Source organism: Tauraco erythrolophus, chromosome 1 (assembly GCF_009769465.1).
Source record: "Tauraco erythrolophus isolate bTauEry1 chromosome 1, bTauEry1.pri, whole genome shotgun sequence".
Classification (NCBI taxonomy): domain Eukaryota; kingdom Metazoa; phylum Chordata; class Aves; order Musophagiformes; family Musophagidae; genus Tauraco; species Tauraco erythrolophus.
In genome coordinates this window covers 38,389,348-38,412,706 of record NC_141465.1, presented here as the reverse complement: position 1 = coordinate 38,412,706, position 23,359 = coordinate 38,389,348, and the positions used below count along the sequence as shown (strand labels likewise).

Sequence of the window (23,359 nt, the reverse complement as noted above, 5' to 3'; positions counted from 1 at the left end):
CACTGGCTCTTCCTCTTCTGGCTTTTACTGTTCCTCTTAGCCAGGGAGCCGGTGGAGTACAAGCAGAACTGGGTTTATAGTGCTCTCTGCTGTAACACGCTTCTCTGCAAGACTGCTTTACTGCCAATGGTTTTGTGGCACTCTAGTTTTAATGGATGTGCTCCGCTGAAACACGTTCAAAAACTCAGTAAAAAGCCATTTTAGATCTTCGAGTCAAGCCAGATTTTCCTACACATAGTTAAAAAACGTAGTGCCCTAAACACAAAAGCTCTTCTGCAGCATTTTCTGTATGACTTGGGTCAAGATTATAAAAGAAGATTTGTTTGTCATGTGCCACAGATCAGCATCTACTGATCATGGAGACTCTCTTCACAGTTCTCAGGCCTGAACCTGCTACAACTGTTTAATGTCTTGGTACTTTCAGGATTGTGGCAGAGGGTTCTTGTGTGCAGGATGTTATTGTATCCTAGCTAATGAAATAGAGGTTACTGGACTTCATACCCAGGGAAATGAGGTTATAAAAGGTCATAAGTTACGTATTTTAGCCCATATAACTTGCAAAGTTCCTTCCTTTAGCAGATGATTATAAATTCATGTTGTTTTATGAAACTTCATCCAAATCAAAGACCTTTCACCTTCTTTGCAAGATCTCAATTCTTTTAGCAATCTGTACCACAAATGAAAGAAATGTGCATAGCCAGGTCCTCATTTCCTGCTGCTGTAACTTTATGTTCAGAGGACTTAACTATGGTAGACAGCTGACCCTCTCCTTACATTTATGGCAATGGTTGCCAATTTGGTTTCTCTGGGTTATTTACCATGTCTGGTTCTTGATTTCACAAAAGGTCTGTCCAGCAGTGTTACATGGGACACGAGGAATGTCTTGGCCACGTGGCTAGTTGAGTCCCTTGGGATCCGTCAGACCTTGGAAATGATGTGCCTGATGAGCTTCCCATGGAGGAGGAATGCAGAAGAAATTCACTAGTTGATTACCAAATGCATTCTCCCGTTGAGAAAGATATTTGTTCTGATGAAAAGAATAGCAGCTGGGGAACTCTTTAAAGAAGCAAATAAGGTGAAATCAGTGGGATTTCAAACTAAATGAGTACACGCTTTGGGAAGGAGGTGCTGATATAAACCCTTTGAAACAGTCTCGCTACAGACTGAAAAATGGGACTGATACAAATCATCCTGGCTTTTCTGACTTTGGGAAAGCAGCCTTTATCGACAATAACAAACAAAATCCCCAAAGCAGTCAGGGAGTCACGTTTACTCACTGCCTGTTTCTGCTCCTGTGTCTCATGCAGAGCTGTTAAAGAATTTGCCACCTTATTTGTGAACGTCAACGTCACTTCTGAGCCTCATGAAGTCTCCGCTCTCTGGTTCCTGTGGTACGTGAGGCAGTGTGGGGGCACAGCCAGGATTTTCTCTGTCGCCAATGGGGGCCAGGTACAAAATGTCTCATATTCTTCCTCCTCTCTTGAAACCATAAAGAGCAAGTGGAGTGTTGTACCCATCAAAGCCCTGCAATTAATGAAAAGAGAGTGAAACACCAAGTGCATGTGGCACCAGAGACAATCGTGTTCCCATGGAGTGGAACAGCCCTCTTGGCTAACTCTGTACAATGAGGAATTTTATTAGCTAGGCTTTGGGATAAATTGGGACAATTTAATCAACTGTTCTTTCCTGCATTCGCTTCAGCACAGTTCTTTTGTTGCTGTTTTGTTGCTTTTTAGCCAATTTGTTTTCTATGGGTTACTTATCACGTTTGAATGTTTTCAGGAGTTCAAAGCAAGTGTACCTCAGGGTGAAATACGTCTTTTTGGTATTGAAGCCTCTAATGACAAGAATTGGAAGTAGATAGCAAAAGGCCTTTCCTTCTACAGATAGCGTGTATTATGAGCTACTTCAGTGTTCCTCGCCTTGGTCATGGCAGGTGCCTGGTTGCCTGCAGAACGTCATGGTTTTCATGTGATTGTCTGGATGAAGTTTCAGAAAAGGAGAGAGGGAGCTGTCAAAGTAATTTGAATGTTGTATGTTGACACTCTTTACTAGCCTCCTACCTCAGTTAGTGCAGCCTTGGAAAACACACACAGCATTTCAGCCTTCAGCTATCAACAGCAAAACTGGAGACAGTACCACACCCTTCCAAGTGTGCCGAAATAGGGAGACATTAAGAGAAGTTGCCTGGAGAGATGCGAAGTCTCCATGAAGATCTGTCCATTTGGGTAAGAATAGACAACCATGTGTCAGGAAGGATACAAGCAGAGCAAATGCTGCATTGAGGTAGGAGCAAGACCTCTTCCTCCTCAGGAGCCCTTCAGCCACATTTACTGTCCCATGTCAGTGACTGCTAGATGTTACAGCAAGAAAGATACTTGTAGCTGAATAAGACATGTGGAGAGGGGAAAACTAGCCTGGGAAGAGCACTTCGTTTTCTTTGTGCCTGGATGGGGCAACCTGTCTTGGTTTCTACCATCCTTCCCTCTCCCCTCACCGCAGTCAAAGTCACTTGAGCAAAACCGCTAAGGGTTTCTGACTCAGTGGCCATGATGACTCTGATAAAACTTCTTCAGGCAGCCATTACAGTCTTTCAGCACAAGACTTTGTGGATCCTTTCCTCTCTGCCAGTACCAGCATCTTATGTGTAAAAGCGACCTGCTTGATGTAACGTTGGTGGCTGGTAGATAAAAGAGAGTTAGTGCTTCCCCTGAGCCTCTGCTCAGACATCACAAGGAAATATGTGTCACAGATTGTGCTCTTTTCCAGACAGCAATGTCTTTGTGTGTTCCTGGGGACAGATAAAGCTTGTTGCCTGCAGCACTCGAGGCCAGACCCAGTTAAAGATCTGTCTTGCTTCTGGGCTGGCGCAGGTTTTAGCCATACAGGTGCAATTTGGTGTCTTTGTCACTCATGAGTGTTTTGGTAGCACAGTCATGGGTAAAATACTCAAAACTTCTTTTTAACGAAGTGATTTGTTTATACAAGCTAGAATACCTGTGTTGTATGTGTTTGTTCTCTAGGCTTCAAGAGTCTTTAAGCCAGTTAATTGAGGAAGCCATTGCAAAAGCGGTTTCGGCAGCAATCCCCGCTGAGGCTCAGGTTTATGCCTTCGCTCCTCTGAAAGTCTGGGCTTCTTTACGCACACTTAGGACTTGCAGACTTGGCCTGGAGGTTCTTGATTATAAGCAGAAGTCATATTCAATGTCATTGTGATTAATGCTGGTGATTTTTTGTTTGTGTTTCTTTTTTGTTTGTTTTTTAGGAGAGGAAGTTTAAAGGGGGTTCTGGTCAGATATCGGAGAAAATAATGGGACGCCTCAAAGGCAGAGTTAAACTGGAAAGACCTGTGGTCGGTATTGATCAGACAGGTGATAATGTCATTGTGGAGACTCTAAACCATGAGATATATGAGGTAATTTGATCAGAATAGAAATAAAGTATGCATTTAGTGGGAGAATACATCTGCTGTAGCTCTTAGCCAGATGTAATCAGGAAGTACACATTTGTGTGTGTCTATTTCTCAGACGACGCTGACACTCTGTGAAACCTGCTTTACAGATTTATTTATGACTGGATCTCTTCTTGGTGTTCTGCTAGCTAGTTTCTATCATTACTCTAGCTTTTCTGCCGCTACTTTTCTGTGATTATACATTTTTACATTTTAGTTCTGTGTTGAGACTATTTCAAAGAAAGGAAAAATAACATTCCAGTTCATATCTAAGTTTGCGGTTTGCAGAAAAAAAAAAAAAAGAGACATTTCAAATGCCTTTAGTAAGATTCTGCCTCTGTACAGGGGTGCTGTGAAATGCTCCATCAGTACATGATTACCTCCAGTGGCACCCGTGGGGCGGCAACTCCCTCCTGCACCCAGAGCCCAGCCTGCCACGGGGGTTTGTGCAGATCTGCAAGACGCCCATCTCACTGGTGGCAGAGTTTGGAGGATATTTAGAGAAAGCCAGCCGAAAGGAAAAAAGCTGTTTGGCAGAGAAGCTGATCTAAGGGTGTCCTGGAGGAGGGACTCCCTCCCTCCTCCCGGGATTTTTAAAGCTCAGAGTTGAACCACTAGTTTCTCCCTCCATGCTGGCTGAGTGACAGCCAAGTTGGAGGAGCTGAGCTTCCTGCACTCAGTGGCCCCACCAGCGTGAGAGTGCCTGAGAGCAGCAGTGTCTGTTGTGACACAGTGTCACCCTGAGCCCCTAAGGAGACCGTCCTTCATCACTCCAGTTAGACACAGGACCTGTGAGAGGGACGGAGCACGTTCAGGAGAGCTGAAATCATTGTCAGTGTTGCTCATCCTGAAGTAGTAGCCTGTGAACATGCACAGAAGTGATTTTTTTTTTTTTAAACAGCTTATAATTTGGACAAAGTGGGTCATATTTTCCTGGAGATGATAAAAGGCAATTTTACTTATGCCATAAGATCTATCTTGTCACATTTCCCCCACTTGTCTCCAGCCAAGTTTCAACTCTGGTCTTGTAGTGTCTGGAAAGTTGTCAAGAGTCATCTCACCACAAAACAACATGTTTTCCCAGCTCCTTTTTCTGAAATGGCAGAATTATTTTGGTTGCCTGGAAATATCTGTGTGGGAAAGCCAAGTAGCAAAGCCAGGTGTGGGAAAGCTGTTAACAACTTATAAGAGACTCTTCCAAACATGTTGTGCGGGGCGAGCTCGATGGGAGGCATCGCCTTGTCTGTACTGACTGCGTTTTACGTTTCAGGGCAAGTATGTGATCAGTGCTATCCCTCCCATCCTGACAACGAAGATTCATTACAAACCAGAACTGCCAACAAAGAGAAACCAGTTAATTCAGCGTTTGCCTCTGGGGTGTGTCATAAAATGCATGATGTACTACAGAGAAGCCTTCTGGGAGAAGAAGGGTATGTGGGGAAAGTGAAGGAGTTGAGAGCCCCATGCTATGCAAATTTTGAAGCTCTGCTGTCTATCAGGGAATAAATCCAAGGAGGTGTTAAATGTGCAAAACCTCAAAACCAAACACACAGAAAAGTGAAAGGTAAAGCTCCTTAGAAAGGACAGCTCTCCCTCTGAGCTTGAATGCACACCTTTTCCCAAAGATGAGTCCAGACTCGGATAGGATCCCGAATCCCATCGTTGCTAGCTGAGGAGGGATGACTGAGAGAAGAAGCGAGGTTTCCCTGCGAAGCATTGCTGAAATTTGCAATGCACAGAAGCAGTGACCCTGCTGCAGCAGGTCCCTGCTTATCCCTGCCAGGGACAGAGTTAGGGCAGCCAAAGAGAATTTACAGCAGATGACAAGGAGAGCTTAAGGTGTAAGCAAGACCTTTCCCTGTTTTTAATCCTCTGTTCTACAGACTTGATATCTCAGAGGACTGTAAAAAGTAGATTAGCTTTTTGTTTAACTCATGATACTTTTTCCATGTGCTGCAACATCATGTGTTTCTCAGCTTTAACTGATACCATTTCCAGAACTATTTGTGTGAACAGATTAGTTTCCACTTCCTATGCAACGATACTGAGAGTTGCACTGGGTGAGAATATTTCTGATTCAAAAGAATATAATTTTGCATGTTTCAGGGCATAAACCAGCCATTGGGATTAGAAAGAAACATAGGCAGGTTTATACATTGTTATCTAAATGTACTGATGTGATACTATATCAGGAGGCACGTGTTTCTGCTGCATTACTGTTACGAGACACCATTGCTGACAGTCTCATTGTCAGCAAATTCAATACAGAGTGTAAATTTGAGCCTGCAGTGACCAGGTGTAATTACAGTGGGTTTTGTTGCTGCTGTTGTTGTTCTGGCCAAAGTTATTCATGGAATGAACCATCATAGTTCTTGCTAGATCTGTTTATTTTTTATGTTTATTGCTCCCAATATAGAAAGCCAATGGGACTTGCAACAATCCACAGAAATTCCTTGCTAAGTAATAACTGAATTTAAATATGACTTTTATAAGTCCATGTACAAAATTTCCCAGGGAAATGAGGAGAGAGACTGTTACAAAAACACTTCAGGCATGAAGATATTATTGGTGATGAAGGAATTACTGTGCAATTCCTGTTATGGATAATTTTTCCTGCTCATTACTATCAGAAACAATGATCTTCAACAAGTTTCTCTAACAATTTTTTTTTCTTTTCCTCCCCTAGGTTATTGCGGTCTCTTCATCATTGAGGATGAAGAGTCTCCAATTGGAATAACCATAGATGACACGAAACCTGATGGATCTTTCCCTGCCATTATGGGGTTAGGAGCTTCTAGTCCATACTCACAGATGTGAATTTCTTATTGTATGAAGGAGTGAGAGGAAGAGGGGAAATGGCCAGGTCACATCAGTGATGCCCACTCCCACAGTCTTCATAGATGGAGGAGAGCACTTCTGACAAGCCTCTTGTGCCTCTCCAGTCCACATAAGCTTTTAGGTGAAGCTTCTGCTACAAATAGTCTAATACAAAGGAGATAGTTGGGAAGGAGTTGCTGAATTCAGCTGTAGCTCGTTTTAAGCATTCAGTTAATGTTTTTTTGCTGTGGAATAGATTTAGAAATAAATCCCTTTTTTGCCTAGCTTTGTGAGCCTCTATTCGGCTTATGTTGAGCCTTGCATTTAGCACCTGGGCCAAAAAAAAAATGCAGTTGTCCAAGAAATCCTCATTTGCCTCCTCTCCCCAGTGAACTGAGGCAGGACAACGAATATCAGCTGGTGGTTGAGTGGGACAGCGGCTGTCCAGGGAAGAAATCAGGATTCTGAAGAAACTGCCAAGTAAAAAAGTTGTAGTTTGGACAAACAAATGGGAAAATATGTAGCAGCATTGACTGGCTTTTAAAACAGGTTAAGCCAATATGAACAAACAATCTTTAAAAACGTTTCCACTGTAATCTGAAGTGAGACTGCCAAAAAAAAGGCCAATATGAGTGTCAGACAACTACTCCTTAAGTATCTGGCAAGGAAAGCTTGCCACTTCTACTGAACTGTACATGTTTATGGGCATGTTCAAGGCTTAAAAAATTCCATGACCTGCGAGCAGCAAGTCTCCTCCAAACTCCATATGGCAAACAGTTTCGTGCTTTCTCCTCGTGGATTTATGCAACTTTCTAAAAGAGTTCAGGAACATGCTTCATCCCTTGGGTATCTCCACTAAGGTCAGATGAACTAATCACCAAATCTGTTTCTTTCAAGCTGGATAAATATTAATCCCACGTCTTATAGGACTGGCTCATGACACTTGCAGTGCAGTGCTTGTCAGAGCAGCAGGCTCCCGTCACTTATTAAAACACTAAGTGACAGGGACAGTGGTGTGGTCAGCTGTATGCAAGACTTCAGAAGCTCAAGAAAACTCAGGGTCTCAGTCCTTTTGGATAAGACTTAGGTATAAGAGGGTTGGCAGCGCAGGCTTGTTTGCTGGACACTGTTGTCTCTCTGCCCACTTTGGGTATAATTTTGGTCTGGTGAGTCAGTGGGGATGAAGGGTTCATTCCCACAAAGCAAAATGAGACCAGTGCTGGCAGCTTTGAAAACACACTTGCAATCCACAGCTTTCTCATCTGGTAGCTGCCGGGTAGTCTTCTGTGCCTGCTCCCTGGGAATGCGTGCTCTCCCTTTCAATTAACTCCCCAGGGTACCCTGTACAAGCCTTTTCACTCATGCAACCTGTAATTATTAAGAGATGAAGTATGATGAAAAAATGTCAAGCCCATTATGTACCGGTAAAGTGCTTTGCCCGTCTCTTTTTTAGAGTCATTTCAAGCAAGAGCTTGCGAATCAGCTGGGGTGCTGACAGTGCATGATATTTATATGCCTTATTTTTCTTTTCAGTTTCATCCTTACCAGAAAGGCTCTTAAACTGGCCCATCTCAGTAAGGAAGAGAGGTAAGAGTTCAGAAACTGTCAATATTTCAGAAATAAGTCATTTCTCTGGGATGCTTCCTTACAGGAACATGTGTCTGGATATATGTGTGCATATGCACGTATACACATGCTCAGTGCAACCACCAGTACTGGAAACAGGGGCAAAAAATAATCTTTTCGTATAAACAGACCAAGACATTATTGCTAGTATCCATTCAGTTATAGATATTTCTGAGTTTCCAAGTGCTGCCCACTCTTCCATGCTATCATTTATCAGCTTAGTGTGTCTATGTGAACTGAGAAGATTTTTCCAAAGACGTTCCCAGACTGGATCCCCACTGAATGATCCTTCACCCCAAGGATATAGGGAGCGCTGACATGTGTAGTTTTGGGTATCCTTCACGTTCAGGGTGATAAAATTTTTAAACTTCTGTGTTTATAACAGTACAGTTTTTCTATTAGTCTGAAATGAACAAACAGTACTTTTTAAATGTGATTTTTGATACACACATGAGTGAAAGAGGAGTTCTGCTTAGGAATGTGAGTAGTATTCTCCAGCTTATATTTTGTTCTCAGCTATAGTAAATCTGTAGGGATTTCATTGATTTATATTGCTTCTCTTCTGGTCTTACACCAATGAACATGAGAATGAATTGGCTCTGCATCCTAAAATAACTGTACGAAGATTTATTTTTTCAGAGCTCATTGCCAAAATCAGCCTTCATTTCCCATTCCCTGGGTCCATTTTGGATGTCACATTTAGGCATCAGCATTTGAAATATGTATATTAAGATAAGAACTTGAAATCAGACTTAAAAACAAAGCCAAACCCAACTTTCTTTCCAGTGTGTTGCAATAAATGTGATTTTTGTATAAGAAGAGCAAAAGCTGAGAGGTTTTTTCCCCACCATTTTTTTTCTGACTCTGATTTTGTTTTCATACAGGAAGAAGAAGATCTGTGAGGCATACGCCAAGGCCACGGGCATGGAAGAGGCTTTACATGTAAGAAAGGAATGCCTGTTTTCACCTCTGTTGTACAGTAAATGTTTCTCCTTTGTTCTGGAGGATGAAGTCAAAATTCCTGGTACCTAAAATTGCATGTTGTGCCATACAATCTGTACTCCCAAGGGGAGGGCGGCAGCATAGATTTCGTAGATTTCTAGGTTGGAAAAGACCTTAGAGATCATCGAGTCCAACCATCCCTAATCCCCAAAACATCTAGCACACGAAGAAAAGAGCTGCCAGTCTCACTCTTTACGAGAAAAGAGATGGCAGTGCATGGTTTTATTTGTCCTATCACTTCCCAATGGGAGACTAGTGCTTCTGTAAAAGTGCAAAGATTTGTTTTGTGCAGATTGATAGCTTTAGCCAGATGACATGGCCGTCCTTTGACAGGTGTCCTTAGCCTGTTTTTTCTCCTCTTCAAATGATTTTTTAAATTTATTTCCAATTTCTTTGCCATTGCTTTATTCTTTAATGTTCGCTAATTGTTTTACTCTTTAATGTTTGCTAATACAGCCTGTGCATTATGAAGAAAAGAACTGGAGCACGGAGCAATACTCAGGGGGTTGTTACACAGCCTACTTCCCACCAGGCGTAATGTATTCTTACGGAAGGTAAACCAGAGAATACTTTGCTTTCTAATTTACATTTCTTAGCTCGTGTACAATGATATACCTTATGCAACAAACTTATGGCATATGTAGCATATTGGGGGAACTCCAGCCCTCTTTCTGCTCCCCTGCTCCCTAGCTACCATGGATTTTGCTGTTGACTTCAGTAAGAGCAGAGTTTCTATTGTGACTTTCAAGGAAACAAAGCACAGTCACAAAGGGACCTGCGAGAGCCAGAAAACCTTTCTCCACTAGGTTACTTACAGTATTTGCCGCTATGCAGTATTTGCAGTGGATCCTTTTAATGCTTTCTAAGGTCTCCAGGGCACACATCTTGGACAGTTGTGGAGTCTCCACGGACTGTGTAGGTGGAGCACCAGGTTCTGGTGAAGCCCATTGAGTCACATCATGAGGGGAAGACACAAAACCCTTACATGAAAACTCATTCTCTCCTCCCACCCAGCAAAGCCTCCCATGCCCTCCCCATGCAGAATTATTGTATTCCTAAAGGAATGTGTTAGATAATACTGATTAATACTAGGTATATCACTGAAAAGCTTGTGGAAGGCATGTTTCAGCACGTAATAGGAACAAGCAGACAAATCTTGTATCCATAGCCAAAGACCAGACAAACCATGTAGCACATCACAGTGTGAGCTCCTTAGCAAGTCCGTCATGGATTCATAGATTCATAGATTCATAGATTTCTAGGTTGGAAAAGACCTTAGAGATCATCGAGTCCAACCATCCCTAATCCCCATTAAACCATATCCTCAAGTAGCTCATCCACCCTATTCTTAAACACATCCAGGGATGGGGACTCAACCACTTCCCTGGGCAGCTTATTCCAGTGGCTGACAACCCTTTCAGAGAAGAAATACTTCCTAACATCCAACCTGAATCTCCCCTGACTAAGCTTATGCCCATTTCCTCTTGTTCTATCTCCCATCACTAATGTAAAGAGCCCTTCCCCTACCTCCCCACCATCTTTTCTCAAGTATTTATAGGCCGTAATCAGGTCTCCCCTCAGCCTCCTCTTCTCCAGGCTAAACAGCCCCAACTCCCTCAGCCGCTCCTCATAAGTTTTATTTTCCAGCCCCTTGACCAGTTTAGTTGCCCTTCTTTGGACTCGCTCCAGGAGCTCAATATCTCTCTTAAAGCGAGGGGCCCAAAACTGGACACAATATTCCAGGTGCGGCCTCACCAGTGCCGAGTACAGGGGCAGGATCACTTCCCTGCTCCTGCTGGTCACACTATTCTTGATACACGCCAGTATCCCATTGGCCTTTTTGGCCACCTGGGCACACTGCTGGCTCATATCAAGCCGGTAGTCAACCAACACCCCCAGGTCCTTTTCCGCCAGGCAGCTCTCCAGCCACTCCTCCCCGAGCCTATAGCGATGCTTGGGGTTTTTATACCCCAAGTGAAGGACTCTGCACTTGGCCTTATTAAAGCTCATGCCATTGGCCTCAGCCCAACGACCCAGTCTGTTCAAATCCCTCTGAAGGGCCTCCCTACCCTCGAGCAGATCGACACAGCCTCCCAGCTTGGTGTCGTCCGCAAATTTACTGAGGGTACATTCAATCCCCTCATCCAGGTCATTGATAAAGATGTTAAACAGAACTGGACCCAGCACTGAGCCCTGGGGAACCCCACTGGTGACCGGCCTCCAGTCGGATTTAGCCCCATTTACCACCACTCTTTGGGCCCGGCCATCCAGCCAGTTTTTAACCCAAAGGAGGGTGTGCCTATCCAGACCAGCAGTTACCAGTTTCTCCACCAGAACACTATGAGAAACTGTATCAAAGGCTTTACTGAGGTCCAGGAAAACTACATCCACAGCCCTTCCCTCGTCAACCAGGCGGGTCACCCTGTCATAGAAGGTGATCAGGTTTGATTGGCAAGACCTGCCTTTCATAAACCCATGTTGACTGGGCCTGATCACCCGGTTAACCTGTATGTGCTCATTAATAGCACTCAAGATAACCTGTTCCATGACTTTGCCCGTCACCGAGGTCAGACTGACAGGCCTGTAGTTCCCCGGATCCTCCTTCCGCCCTTTTTTGTAAATGGGGGTAACATCCGCCAGCCTCCAGTCCAGCGGAACTTCCCCAGTGAGCCAAGACTGCCCAAAGATAATGGACAGGGGTTTGGCAATGACATCCGCCAGCTCTCTCAGGACTCTCGGGTGGATACCATCAGGCCCCATAGACTTGTGGGCATCCAGCCGAAGGAGCAGATCCTTGACCCGTTCCTCTTGGATCACAGGAGCTTCAATCTGCTCTCCCTCCCTGCACTCAGACACCAAAGGCCAGCTCACCTGGGAACTGCTGACCTTATTATTAAAGACTGAGGCAAAGAAGGCATTAAGGACCTCAGCCTTGTCTTCATCCCTAGTGACTAACGTACCCCCTGAGTCCAGTAGGGGCTGGAGGTGATCTTTAGCCCTCCTTTTGTTATTAATATATTTATAGAAAGACTTTTTGTTGTCCCTTACGGAGCAGGCTAGTCTAAGTTCCAATTGGGCTTTTGCCTCCCTGATTATCTCCCTACATGCCCTAACTTCCTCCCTGTATTGATTCCTGGATGCCTGCCCATTCTTCCAAGACTTGTAGACATCCCTTTTTCTTTTGAGTTGTTCCCAAATCTCCTTTGTTATCCAAGCTGGTTTTCTACCCCGGCGGCTCGACTTCCGGCACACAGGGACAGCTCGCTCCTGTGCCTCCAGAATTTCCTTTTTGAATAGTAACCATCCCTCCTGCGCCCCCTTACCCTTGAGAGCTGTCTCCCATTGGACTTTGTTAACCAGACTTCTAAACAGCCCAAAGTCAGCTCGCCCAAAGTCCAGCTTGGCCGTTTTAGTGTTCCCTCTCCTAACTTCCCCTAGAATTGAGAATTCTATTATCTCGTGGAGTTACAACCTGCCTCTGTGCCAAGATGTGAGTGGGAAGAAGTCATCCCGTGCACAGCCACTGCTGTTATAATTTACACTTGGGTAGCAATGGGTGAGACCTCTGACCCGGGGAAGCTGGTGTCAGGCAGACAGGGAAGACCTAATCAGGTTGGATGGGAGCCCTTAGAGCAAGCACATCTCTCTATGGGAAAGGGAGCTCATTACCTATGGCTAGGTTGAGCAGGATGCTTGTGAAGCTTTGCATAGCTGAAGGGCTGGCTTATATGACCCTATGGGGCGAATGCAGCTCCCTGAATGTTGAGGACTTCATCTGCCATCCCTGTTTGGAAGGACTTTGCAGCCAGGCAAGCGCAAACTCCAAATGGAAGCTAATATTAGTGACCCATCACTGCAAAAGCATTATTCACATCCTATTGTAATGGCAGGATAACAACAAAGCTGCCATGCAGAAGGCATAAATCTATCAGCTGCACTGCATTTCTGGAGGCTGTTAGGATTATCCCTTATCCCAGCACTAAAATAAGGCTCGTATTATTTTGCACAGAAACCGGGCACACTGATTTATGCCTTAGATTTTCTCTCTCTCTGATCTTGAGTTTTGTGTACAGAGGCAAGTAGGTGGTCCTGCAGGGACAGCTTATTGCACTATGCTCCCCAGCCCAGGTATGTAGGAATTCTGGAGAACTGACGTAGAGCGCTCCATCAAAACCCATAAATTGCTTTTAGAGGGATCATTGCCTTCCTGAAACTTGTCATCTGACATTCTGCATTTGTTTTGAAGGATCATTCGCCAGCCTGTTGACAGAATCTACTTTGCTGGCACAGAGACAGCTACCCAATGGAGTGGGTACATGGAGGGAGCCGTAGAGGCAGGAGAGCGAGCAGCCAGAGAGGTACAGATGATTGGTTTGCTTTCAACATCTCTATTAAAAGGTTAAAAAGGATAAAGTACAGCTTGGAGGGTCTGATTTCGTGCATCACACCCTGTAATTGTGCAGAGACTCCTAGAAAAGGATGTGAACCAAAGCCTTTTTTTTTTTTTTTTAATTTTACTTAGTTTGTTATTGAATAAAGCGAAGCCAAGAATCTCACCTGAATCAGAACATTACGCGGTGTGTTGCTGCACTGGAGGCTGAAAACGAAGCCCATGCTGTATACCTCATGTCTGGAGGAAAAAAACTCTACAAGCTGATGCTGCCTTTAGATATACTACCACAATTTCTAACAGATTAATCACTGTATGTTTTAAAAGTAATTTAAGTCATTACAAATGCTCACAGCTATTTCCTGTGCAGCAATCTGGAAATCTGAGCATTGTTCTTGTTTTTGATCTATCCGTTCTGTTTCTCTTTTTATGGGCGAGTGCCATTAGCTCAGCTTTATGAATTCGTAATTGGCGGCTCTGATAATGTCTAAATCTCCTCAGAGTGACATACATTGGGCTGGGTTCCCAGTCACAGTGAAATCCCTTTACAACAGTCTGGAGGGAGGGAAAAGAACCTCAAAGGGTGTACATTACAATTACAACTGCTGTATGGCAGAGCCATGGAGCTATTATTTAAGGGAAAATCAGCCCTTTGCTTCCATTTGACAGAACGTCATATTCACCTTATAATCCTCATTACTTGCTGTTTCAAGTCACCTAATTTCTCTTTTCTTGTCTCCATGCTTGTGGGTAGTAGTTACAAAGACGGTTAGCTGTCTCTTCCGGAGACGTTCATTTGCCCCTGAGAACCTCCATGATTGTTACAATCAATTTATGCTCAAGAATAATCCTTGATGAGCGTTGTACCGTCTGAATAGCCAAGAGAGAACTTTGTAATTGTATGCTTTGAAAGCCCCAGAGTTGCATCTCTCCTCTTTCTAGTTTGTGATCCAAGCAGCATCACTCCTAACAGGAATCCTGAGTATGTGGTGGTAACCTCACCTTGTTATTTCTCAAACTGCCATGTGAAAAAGCATTTTTACTTGTACTCAGAAAAAAAATTAAAGTAAACATCTGGAGAAGCTGTAGTTCATGTGGATTTCTTAGTGAACTCCTACTTTTTTACAAATGACTCTGTGAAACTGTCCTTTAATCCTTAAAACACTGGTTTGGCACACAACCGTTTGATGACCAGCTGTCATGTATTTACACAAACTACCAAAAGTGCCTCTTCCTCTCTTTGCTGACATAAACAGAGAAATCACTATACGTTTGCTAGTTCAAAGCACTTTCAGCTAGTCATCGTTATGCCTTTTATCAATGTCACCTTGCTCTCACTTCCTCTGCTTTTCCAAAACTGAAAGTAGTGTGGGTGTTAGTTTTTTCTCACATGGTAAAAATCTTTTTTTTCTTCTAGATATTGTACCGTATGGGAAGGATCTCAAAGAATGAAATTTGGATGCCGGAGCCAGAGTCAAAGGTAAGCCAGCCTTTCTCATTGTCACCCGGTCAGTCGTGCACCCTTCAGTCAGGCCGTGGTCCCTGCTTCAGCGAGGTTTTGGTTACCTCACCTGCTGATGGTATTCATTTTCTTGACTCGGCTGAGGAGTATTGTTACCCCTGTCTGAGAGGTGGATGGCCAAGACCCAGGGACAAGGATCTTGGAGCCTGGGGAACTGCAAAATGCAGGAAATCAGCCTAGTTCTGCCCAGTTCCAAGCCATGGTTTTAAGCCAAGTATAACCTCCTTCCAGTCACAAGTAACTCCTCCTTCACTGTCTGGTGCACAACAGAAAATGCATGTTTCACAGCCCTGAGTCTCCTTCCCCTCCCTGATTCGGCCCTCAGCAAAAACCTGTGATCTCCCCAGCCTAGCAGGGGACATTTGCCGCATCCCTGCTCAGGCAGCGAGGCAGACTCTGCATTGGTACCATCTCCTCTCTCCCTTAGGATGTCCCAGCCCGACCGTTCACCACCAGCTTCTGGGAGAGGAATCTGCCATCCGTTCCGGGACTGCTGTGCCTGCTTAGCTCTACCGTGTGTTTCACCTCCATGGCTGCTGTGGGCCTGTTTGCCTATAAAAAGGGACTACTAATTCGAAACTAGTGGGGACCATACATCCAGTGGAGGCTGCATACTCCCTCTTCTACCCTTTTAGCAGTCGAGTGTTCTTTTTGGAGAAAAGTGGCACGGGCAGCTGGAAAGGGCAAAAGTTGTTCTCCTTGTGATTTTTCTTTTTAATACCATAATTAATGCATCAAATCTACTGCAATTGCTACCAGCAAAACAGAAATAAATCAGCTGTGGGGGTGTTTTTCAAATTTGCCTTCTCCTTGTCCATTTGTTTTGATTGGACATGATAATAGCAATGATCTATTCCTAACAGAGGGAAGGCAAAATGTAGATCACACCTTTCCTAGAAGGCAAAGAGGCCTTGGAGAATGCATTCTATTTCCACTCACTGCTTTAATTTTTACCACAAGAGGTAATAAATACCCTGATGTATTCACCTCGGTTAGCGGGTCAGATTATCCGAGGTTATTCCTATAACATCGCTGCTGCACAGAAGAGATTAGTGTACCAATCAGATGTAGAGTTGCCAAATTAATTTCAAATGCATTTGATTAATTATTAATCATCACAACATGAAACTTAACCACGAGCTGGTTGAAAAGAGGCAATTAGCACCAAGCAGCTCACTAAACGGTGGGAGAGGAAGCACGAGTGGACTTTATTCTGCCTGTGACCGAGCAAATATCCGTGCTTACCTGTTCTGCAGGGTGCCTGCGTCAGTGCAACACAGCTCTCGGTTGCTTCCTGGGCCAAGAGCATCCGATCCAGCCTGGCTGTCCACTGTTGAAGCAGAGCAAAGTGAGTTAGCAAAGTTAAAGGCCCTCCGAGTTGCAGCAGGTGCTAGCTGTTATGTTCCGAGTGACAGCAGCTTCCTGGCTCCCCGTCAATTTGCTGCCCCTTGTTTTGCTCGTGATCTGTACCGCCTTCCTCCAATAAGGAGAAATATATTTGGGGCTTGAACTACTGCCTTGTAAATTACAGTAATTGGATGCATCTGCCTGTTCCGCTCTTATTATGTACATGACACACTTAAAATAATTACTTTAGTGTTTAACTGAAGTCTGGAATATGTGTTTCACAACGTACCATCATTATGCGGTCTTTTTACCATGAAATGTGAGCTTCGTATGTGTCCATGAACTCAACTGTCATTTAACATGGGTGAAATGTGCCTTTCAATAGTCCTGAAACCTTGATCAGAGGAGCTCTTCTATAAACTTTTCTTCAGATTCTCTCTCGCGTCATTTTTTGTGAGTTTGTGGAAGGTGGTGTTTGTCCAGCGCGTTGATCACAAAGCACATCACATGCAGCAGCCACCAAACCCTTGCTCTGCTCGATATGATCCATATGTGTATGTCAACAGAAATTCCTACCTATCTGAGATGACTTTGCTCCTGGCCTCTGCTTCAACCGCATTCCTATGTCCTCTCCTCTCACTTTTTTGTGCAAAAACCTTGTGGACACCACAAGTGCAGACCAGTCTCAGCCTAGGTGCTGGTGGGCTCCAAACCAGAAGCCATTTCCAGAGGGAAGGGGTGCTTCAGGCAGCCCCTTATCATCAGATGTGTGCAGGTGCTGACTGTGCCAGTGTTAAGCACCACACAGAAAAGGTAGTACAGACAGTATGTGTCTCCTGAGCTGCTTTGTTCATTGTTCACAATCATTCTGTGTGAGGATCAGCCAGCCACTACCAGTTTCTCAGGGGGAAAAAAAAAGCCTTAACAGATTATTTATAAGAAGACTATCTACATTTTCAGCTTCAGCTTTCCCATCTAACTTGAACTTACACATGCACTTCAAATTGCCCACGCTGGAAAGGAGCAAATAGTCTCAGTAGGAAGCAGCAGTGTTGGATATTGAACACACTAAACTGTAGTATAGTATTAAATGCTTGTTTAAGGGATTTTCGACAGGTCGTGTGACAGGTCGGTTTAGCCTTATCCACCTTAGGAACATTTTAAGAGGTGAAACGTGACTTAACGTGAATTGATGTTTGACTTGAGGGCTCCCTGCTGAATCTGTTCTCCCCAGCTCCAGCCTTTGCTGAGCAGGGATTCGCGTGCGCTAGGACTACCTGGTGCATGCAGCCTGGCACGGCCACAGTGCCTGCCTGCAGGCTCTGGGAGAAAGCATGCAGAATCGCTCCTGGCAAGCCTTTTGTGGCATGAAATGGTTCTGCACCATTACCCGCTTCCCCCAGGGTGGTATTTCCACTGCCTGAAAAACACTGTCTGTAGCTGTTCAAAAATATTCACCCACACTTGCATTTGTGGCATTCCATTTGGTTTTGTGCTGACTCGAAACTCGACGTCTGAATCTCACAGCTTTTCTGTGCGCTTGCAGAAGGAACCCCAGATCATCTGGGACACGCCTGTGAGCCCACACTGTCCAGCTTGGCTTGAAACCTCATCCACGCACATTTCTATTGCGATTTGTTTGGGTTTTTTGAAGGGCAAGTTCAATTCGGCTGAACTAGTCTCAAACCGTTAAACGGGGCCAGCTACAACGTTCCCCACTTCGCAGGGAAAAAGCAAGTCTTGTTGCTGTGGGAGTGGTAAGCAGCAAATGAAATGAAAGAGGTTGATTAAATTTAGCATTTCTGAAAGAGTGGCAGCTCCCAGGCACCACGCTGCTGCAGTGAAGGGGCAGCGTTTGGCAGAGATCACAGACCAGGTTCCATCCTGCTTTAACGCCTTTCCTGACAATCGCAACAATTTCCCTGTTTAAACATTAAACATTCAGCTTAAATATTAAACAGCCAGGCATCTTAAACTAATTTTGAAATGGAACAGGACTGAGTTTATCACCGCTGACAACTCTCCAAGCAAGCCGCCACCATTATTAAAACCATGAGGCTGAAGCACCATGGAAATACCTCTTTCTGCGGGGCACCAAGTGGAGTCCTCTCCCGGTCCATGGGGTGGGAAAGCCTTTGGTGACCTTCTCTGACCAGAAGTGCTCAGTGTCCCAGTTGGTGGAGGAAGAGCCCTGCACTCCCTTGGCAGAGGTGGGAGATGCTCTGTCCTCTCAAGGGAACGGGTGAGACGGGAAAGGCCAAGGTCCACACTGAGTCCATCAGCACCAGGGTGGGAACTGAATTGCGTCGACACACCTGGGAAACAGGAAAGACTCAGGTGCAAAGGCTGCTGTTCGGTGCTTGGAAATAAAGCAAAGACCAGAGCCAGCACTGGCAGAATAAGCAACAGAGAGAAAAAAGAGAAAAAAATTGACTAATCCTCCGTACTAGCAGTGAAATGAGAAGCACCACAGAGCAGATAGATCAGGAGGGCCAAAAGAAGCAAGCAGAGATGATGCATGTGAGAGAACCTGCCTCTTTTTTTAATTAAATTGCTGGTTTGGCTTACAGATACCACAGCAGCTGTGCCAAAGCCCCTCACAGCACGTCACCTAATTAGCCTTTCAACACCTTTGAGAGCCACAGAAACAGGCACCGGGGATGGGAAAACACTCCTGTGAGACTCATCCTTCCCACGTCCTTCCTGCCCGCTCCCCTCAGCTGCCCCCTCCCTGGCTGCTCCCTGCCAAAAACCAGCCCCATGGGGACAGGGACCTTGAAATAGGATGGGCTGCTGGGCTGTTGGGAGCCGGAGGCAGGAGGTGTGGGAGGAGAGCTGCCAGCTGGCTTTTTTGCAACATCAGCCCAGCGTGGCTTTCTGTCCTTCATCACCTGCACATCACACAACCCTCAAAATGCCCAGCGTGGAACCTGACCACCCAAAACGCTCTGGTTGGAAACCCACCATGTGAGAGGTCTGGGAAGGGGCCACCATCACAAGAAGAGCCGGGTTGTAGGGGCTGCATGCTTTGGCTCAGTGGACGTGAACCTCAGGCAGCATCCCTCCAGCCATGCGCCCCAGGCAGGGCCAGGAGAAGGTCTGACCGGATTCACTCAGGTGCCAAAGGCACACTCAGCCTCAAAACCTACTCTAGACAAGCAAGTGGTTGCAGCCTGTGCCTGGTCTCTCTGATAATTGTTCACCAGCGATACTTTGCAGTCCATGTATGTTTGTTCCAGCCTCTGGTTTCAGGTTGTTTCAACTCTTTTGCTAGGATGAAACACAGCCCCAACCACGGGCACAAATTAGCATTATACAGCAGAATAAAAATACCACCAAGGGGGCTTTGTCCACGTTGTGCAGTCTGACAGGTCGCAACGTGCAGGTTTCCCACCAGTCAGTTCCCGTGTCCTATTGACCAGGTTCTGCTGCCTGGCAGCAAGGGCTTTCCCTGGCCAGAAATCACACCAGGAACAAGCTGGAGGCTGTTCTTACGTTCTCTGCAGAGAGCACAGCTCCCAGTTCCTGACAGCAGCATCGTGAAACTGAAAAATGGACAAATCCAGAGGGTCCTCTTCTGCGGAAACATGATTTTAGTCGTTTCTCTTCTTTTCCTTTTAGGCTGTTTCTCTTCCACGGAGCAGTTGGAAACAATTTTGCTTTGTAAATGTTCCCTGCAACAGTTGCTTTCCACACATATACAGAGAAAGCAAATTTCATCTTGGTGAAAATCCAGAAGGGGAAATTAAATGTGCTCAATGTGCTCTTTGTTAGTGAACTGTAACTTTTTCTTTTCCCACTCAGCTCCTGCACTTGGCAATCAATGCTTTGGGCTCCAGCTGCAATTCCTGTTCTGCTCTTTATTTGTAGCACTTGGATTCCCAGTTTCTGTTCTGTTTCTTGCTCTCTTAGGGTTCTTTTTTTTTTTTTTTTGACTCATCTTACGTAGCAGAGCCAGAATAACCTGAACACAAAGGAGGGGCAGGGAGAAAAAGTTTCAGAAGTGAGTGTGCATTACTTATGTGCAGAAAGGGAAGCTTTTGCTTGCTGGGTGCCAGAGGAGAACAGCTATGCCTCGGAGCTGCCCATCTGTTTTTCCAGGAGTCGTAGAAAATGTGATGTGCCCTGGCCTATAAGCATGAAAGGATCTGATGAAGGTGTGAGTTTGTACTGCCTGTGACCTTATCAAGCACAAGACCATATAAGACAGACGTCCTTTGCTATCTCTATCCTCACACTGTTCTTCTTTCTCTGTGAAAAGTACCTGTGAGCTCCACCACCACACACAGTGCAACGAGACACCTTCCACTCAAGATAGAGTTGAAAACGAAGCAAAGGACACAGTTACCACTTGCGTTGGGATTTGGACTTCCATGGCCAGACTGTTCACTTGAAAACTCCTTGGACTGTAGCCTAAGCACTGCCGCTTCCGTCAAAACATCGGTTAAACCCAGGACATCTGGCTGAATTACGAAAGGCAGAGCTTAGCATTTGGTGGGCAGACAACATTCAGCAGACACCAGCTTCAGCACAGCAGCACACTGCAGTGGGGCTTAAGGCTGAGATACAGGCTACCATCTCCTGGCTACGTAACAGCTGTATTTTATCACCTTGAAAACAAAAAATGCACCAAAAGCTTTACGCTTTGATTTACAGAAAGGTCCCGGTGGGTATTTCTGCACTGGTCCTGTCAGGTAGCCAAAATGTCAAAGTCTGGAATGGAAGTACACAAAAGGAAAGGGATGTGAGACCTCCAGCTTCAAGGCCCAGTTCTCACCATTTCCAAGGTCCGATATGCGGCGTTGGAGGAAGCAGAGAAAAGCAGGCTCCATCTCTGCAGCCTCCACTTCCCAGCAATAGCCAGTTCCTGGCAGAAATCAGGGCGATGAAAGCGCTGCTGCACCACCCCTCTGCCAGTGCTTCAAGGCTTCCCCTGAAGTCTTAAGGCTTTTCTGCTGCTTAGCAGCACAAAGGAGCTGGGAGAAAAGGGTGAGCACAGATCCTAAACGCACCTGAATGCTTCCAACCTCTGAGAAGGGGGTTTCTTCAGGGGCAGTTTGCTTTACGGATAGAGCTAGAGGTGTCGGCTCAAATATGCAACCTCTGAAAATGCACTCTGGGCAAACTCCAGCTCATGAAGAAATGATTGGGAAATAACATAGTTTCTAATTCAGTTTAATATTCTCGTTCCACTTTGGGCTGAATTGGCAAGTGGAGGCTGGAGTAACGTCTCCCCTTGATTTTGATTAAGTGCAAGATGCATTCCAATTGTTTAAGATAATGACTGCACAGCCCGATGGGACATCTCACTGCCTCAGACCTGGAATAGATGTTTCCACATCTGAAATTATAATGTAATTTCTGCTAAATGCAATGCTGCTGCGCAAAGTGTTTTCTTACAACTTGGAGCATATGCAAATTGGGAGTGAACAGCCTGAGAGCTGACAAGGGTGCCTCAGTGCATTATTAATACGCTTCCTTTTCGCCCCTCCTTCCCATCCAAGCATTACAGCGTATTTGAGTGCAGCGTTGAATCCCATTAGACAGCGGTGCAGGAGCAATCCGAGCCATTTGACAAACTCCGTCAGCCAAAGGCTGGTGTTTCTGCTGGGTTGCGCTTCCTCGAGCTCTTCTTCAACAAGTCTCTGCCACAGCAGGGAAATGACACTTGATGAGACCCCCTTCTCCTAGAGTTACTACCGGCATTCAGTGACTTTACACCCTTGGGTAAGTGAGGCTGGTGTGTATTTTCTCAGAGCCATTCTGCTGTACGTCAGGTGAACAGATTGCTTGGATTTGGATGAGGCTTTTTCCCCCCCTTCAAAGTTGCTGGGGGGGGAGTCTGCAGAACCTGTAGATGCCAGAGTAAACAGAGCTGGACGGATATGGATTATTTCATTAGGGCTGTTTCACTAAGGAGTGAGTGTAAAAATTGCTAAGAGAAAATTCCCTGTGCACATAGCAAAAAACAACCCTAGGTGAAAGCTAATATAACCCTCTACTTCTAAATCAGAAAAGGGATCTATCTCTCACATACTGTCGAAACACAGAGTGAGGCTCTCTTTGACTCACAATGGACATAGAAACTCAAAACAACTTTGTTTGCCTCTTTCAGCAAGGCCAGGAAGAATGGAAAACTGGGACGAGCTAGCACAGCACTGGGTAAAGAGCTAGTAGGCAAAACCCTTAATGTGTATTTCACAGCTTATCACAGCTATTTAAAATTAATTTTTGAGCTTTTTCTAGCCTACCTTCAGAATGGCTTATTGCTCCTGACTGTATAAATAACGCAAACTAAAATCAATTTGCAAACCCTCTTAATCAGGTGTATTTTTTTATAGCTTAACTTGGCACTCAGCTTCTGACTGAAAGCTTTTCTAGCAACCAGCACTAATATTCTAACCTCCTAGAATACCATGCCTTTGTTTTTCTTTCCAGTGACCAACAAAATTACTGTATAGCCTGCCTGCGTAAAGGACAGCTGTGTATTAACATACTACATGTGCAGCTACCTATTAACATGCCATTTATTAACTGGCATCACATTAGATTCACGGGGCCTGTATTAGCCCTGTTTGCATTTCTCCAAAGCTAAATATCCCTAGGAAGCATTTAAGTACGTAATGGCTTTCAGCAGTTGGTGGGAGGCAGAAGCTGCTGAGTTCGGTATCTAAAGCGCATCTGTGCCACCTGCACAGGGCTGGTTTAGAACACATGGCCTCTGGAGAGCTGCCGCCTTTTGGAGCAGCAGCTGGAGGCTGAACATGGTGCCCTCAGATGTCTGAAAGGCCCAAGGCAACTGTGTTTCAGCTCCTGAATTGCTCTCTAGATGGGCAAATATCATGCGCTCTTTGAAAACATCTAGCCTTGTAATGAACAGCTTTGCAGAACGGGTGCAACACACGCATTAGGTATAAAAATCTCTTCTCCTAACCCGAGTTCATCCCATGTATTTGAAGGACATAACTGAGATACCGAAGTTAGTAACCCAAGCAATTTAGGTACCCTCCTACTTGGAGAGCAAAAGAGAAGGACGTATCTGCAGGACTCCTCCAGCTCCACGGGCTGAACCACCAGACGAGGAGCCGCCCTCTCCCCACTTACTGTCAGAGGAGGACCAGCCAGACCAGAACTGCGTCTCAGTAGCCCCATTGACGGAAGCACCTCAAACAAGGTGGCAAAAACGTGGACCTTAATGCATTGG

At 45.1% G+C, this 23,359-nt stretch overlaps 1 protein-coding gene across 1 annotated transcript in view; it reads left to right on the top strand.

The window, feature by feature from the left end:
* LOC104382191 (amine oxidase [flavin-containing] A) overlaps window positions 1-15,391 on the top strand; it is a 39,855-nt gene extending 24,464 nt beyond the window's left edge. Inside the window, exons 6-15 of the mRNA XM_086615419.1 lie at window positions 1,308-1,449; window positions 3,266-3,415; window positions 4,722-4,881; window positions 6,138-6,234; window positions 7,802-7,855; window positions 8,779-8,836; window positions 9,353-9,450; window positions 13,143-13,254; window positions 14,704-14,766; window positions 15,236-15,391. Of these exons, the coding sequence (XP_086471545.1) occupies window positions 1,308-1,449; window positions 3,266-3,415; window positions 4,722-4,881; window positions 6,138-6,234; window positions 7,802-7,855; window positions 8,779-8,836; window positions 9,353-9,450; window positions 13,143-13,254; window positions 14,704-14,766; window positions 15,236-15,391 (1,090 nt within the window). The remainder of the gene's footprint in view (window positions 1-1,307; window positions 1,450-3,265; window positions 3,416-4,721; window positions 4,882-6,137; window positions 6,235-7,801; window positions 7,856-8,778; window positions 8,837-9,352; window positions 9,451-13,142; window positions 13,255-14,703; window positions 14,767-15,235) is intronic.
* Window positions 15,392-23,359: the final 7,968 nt, after the last annotated feature.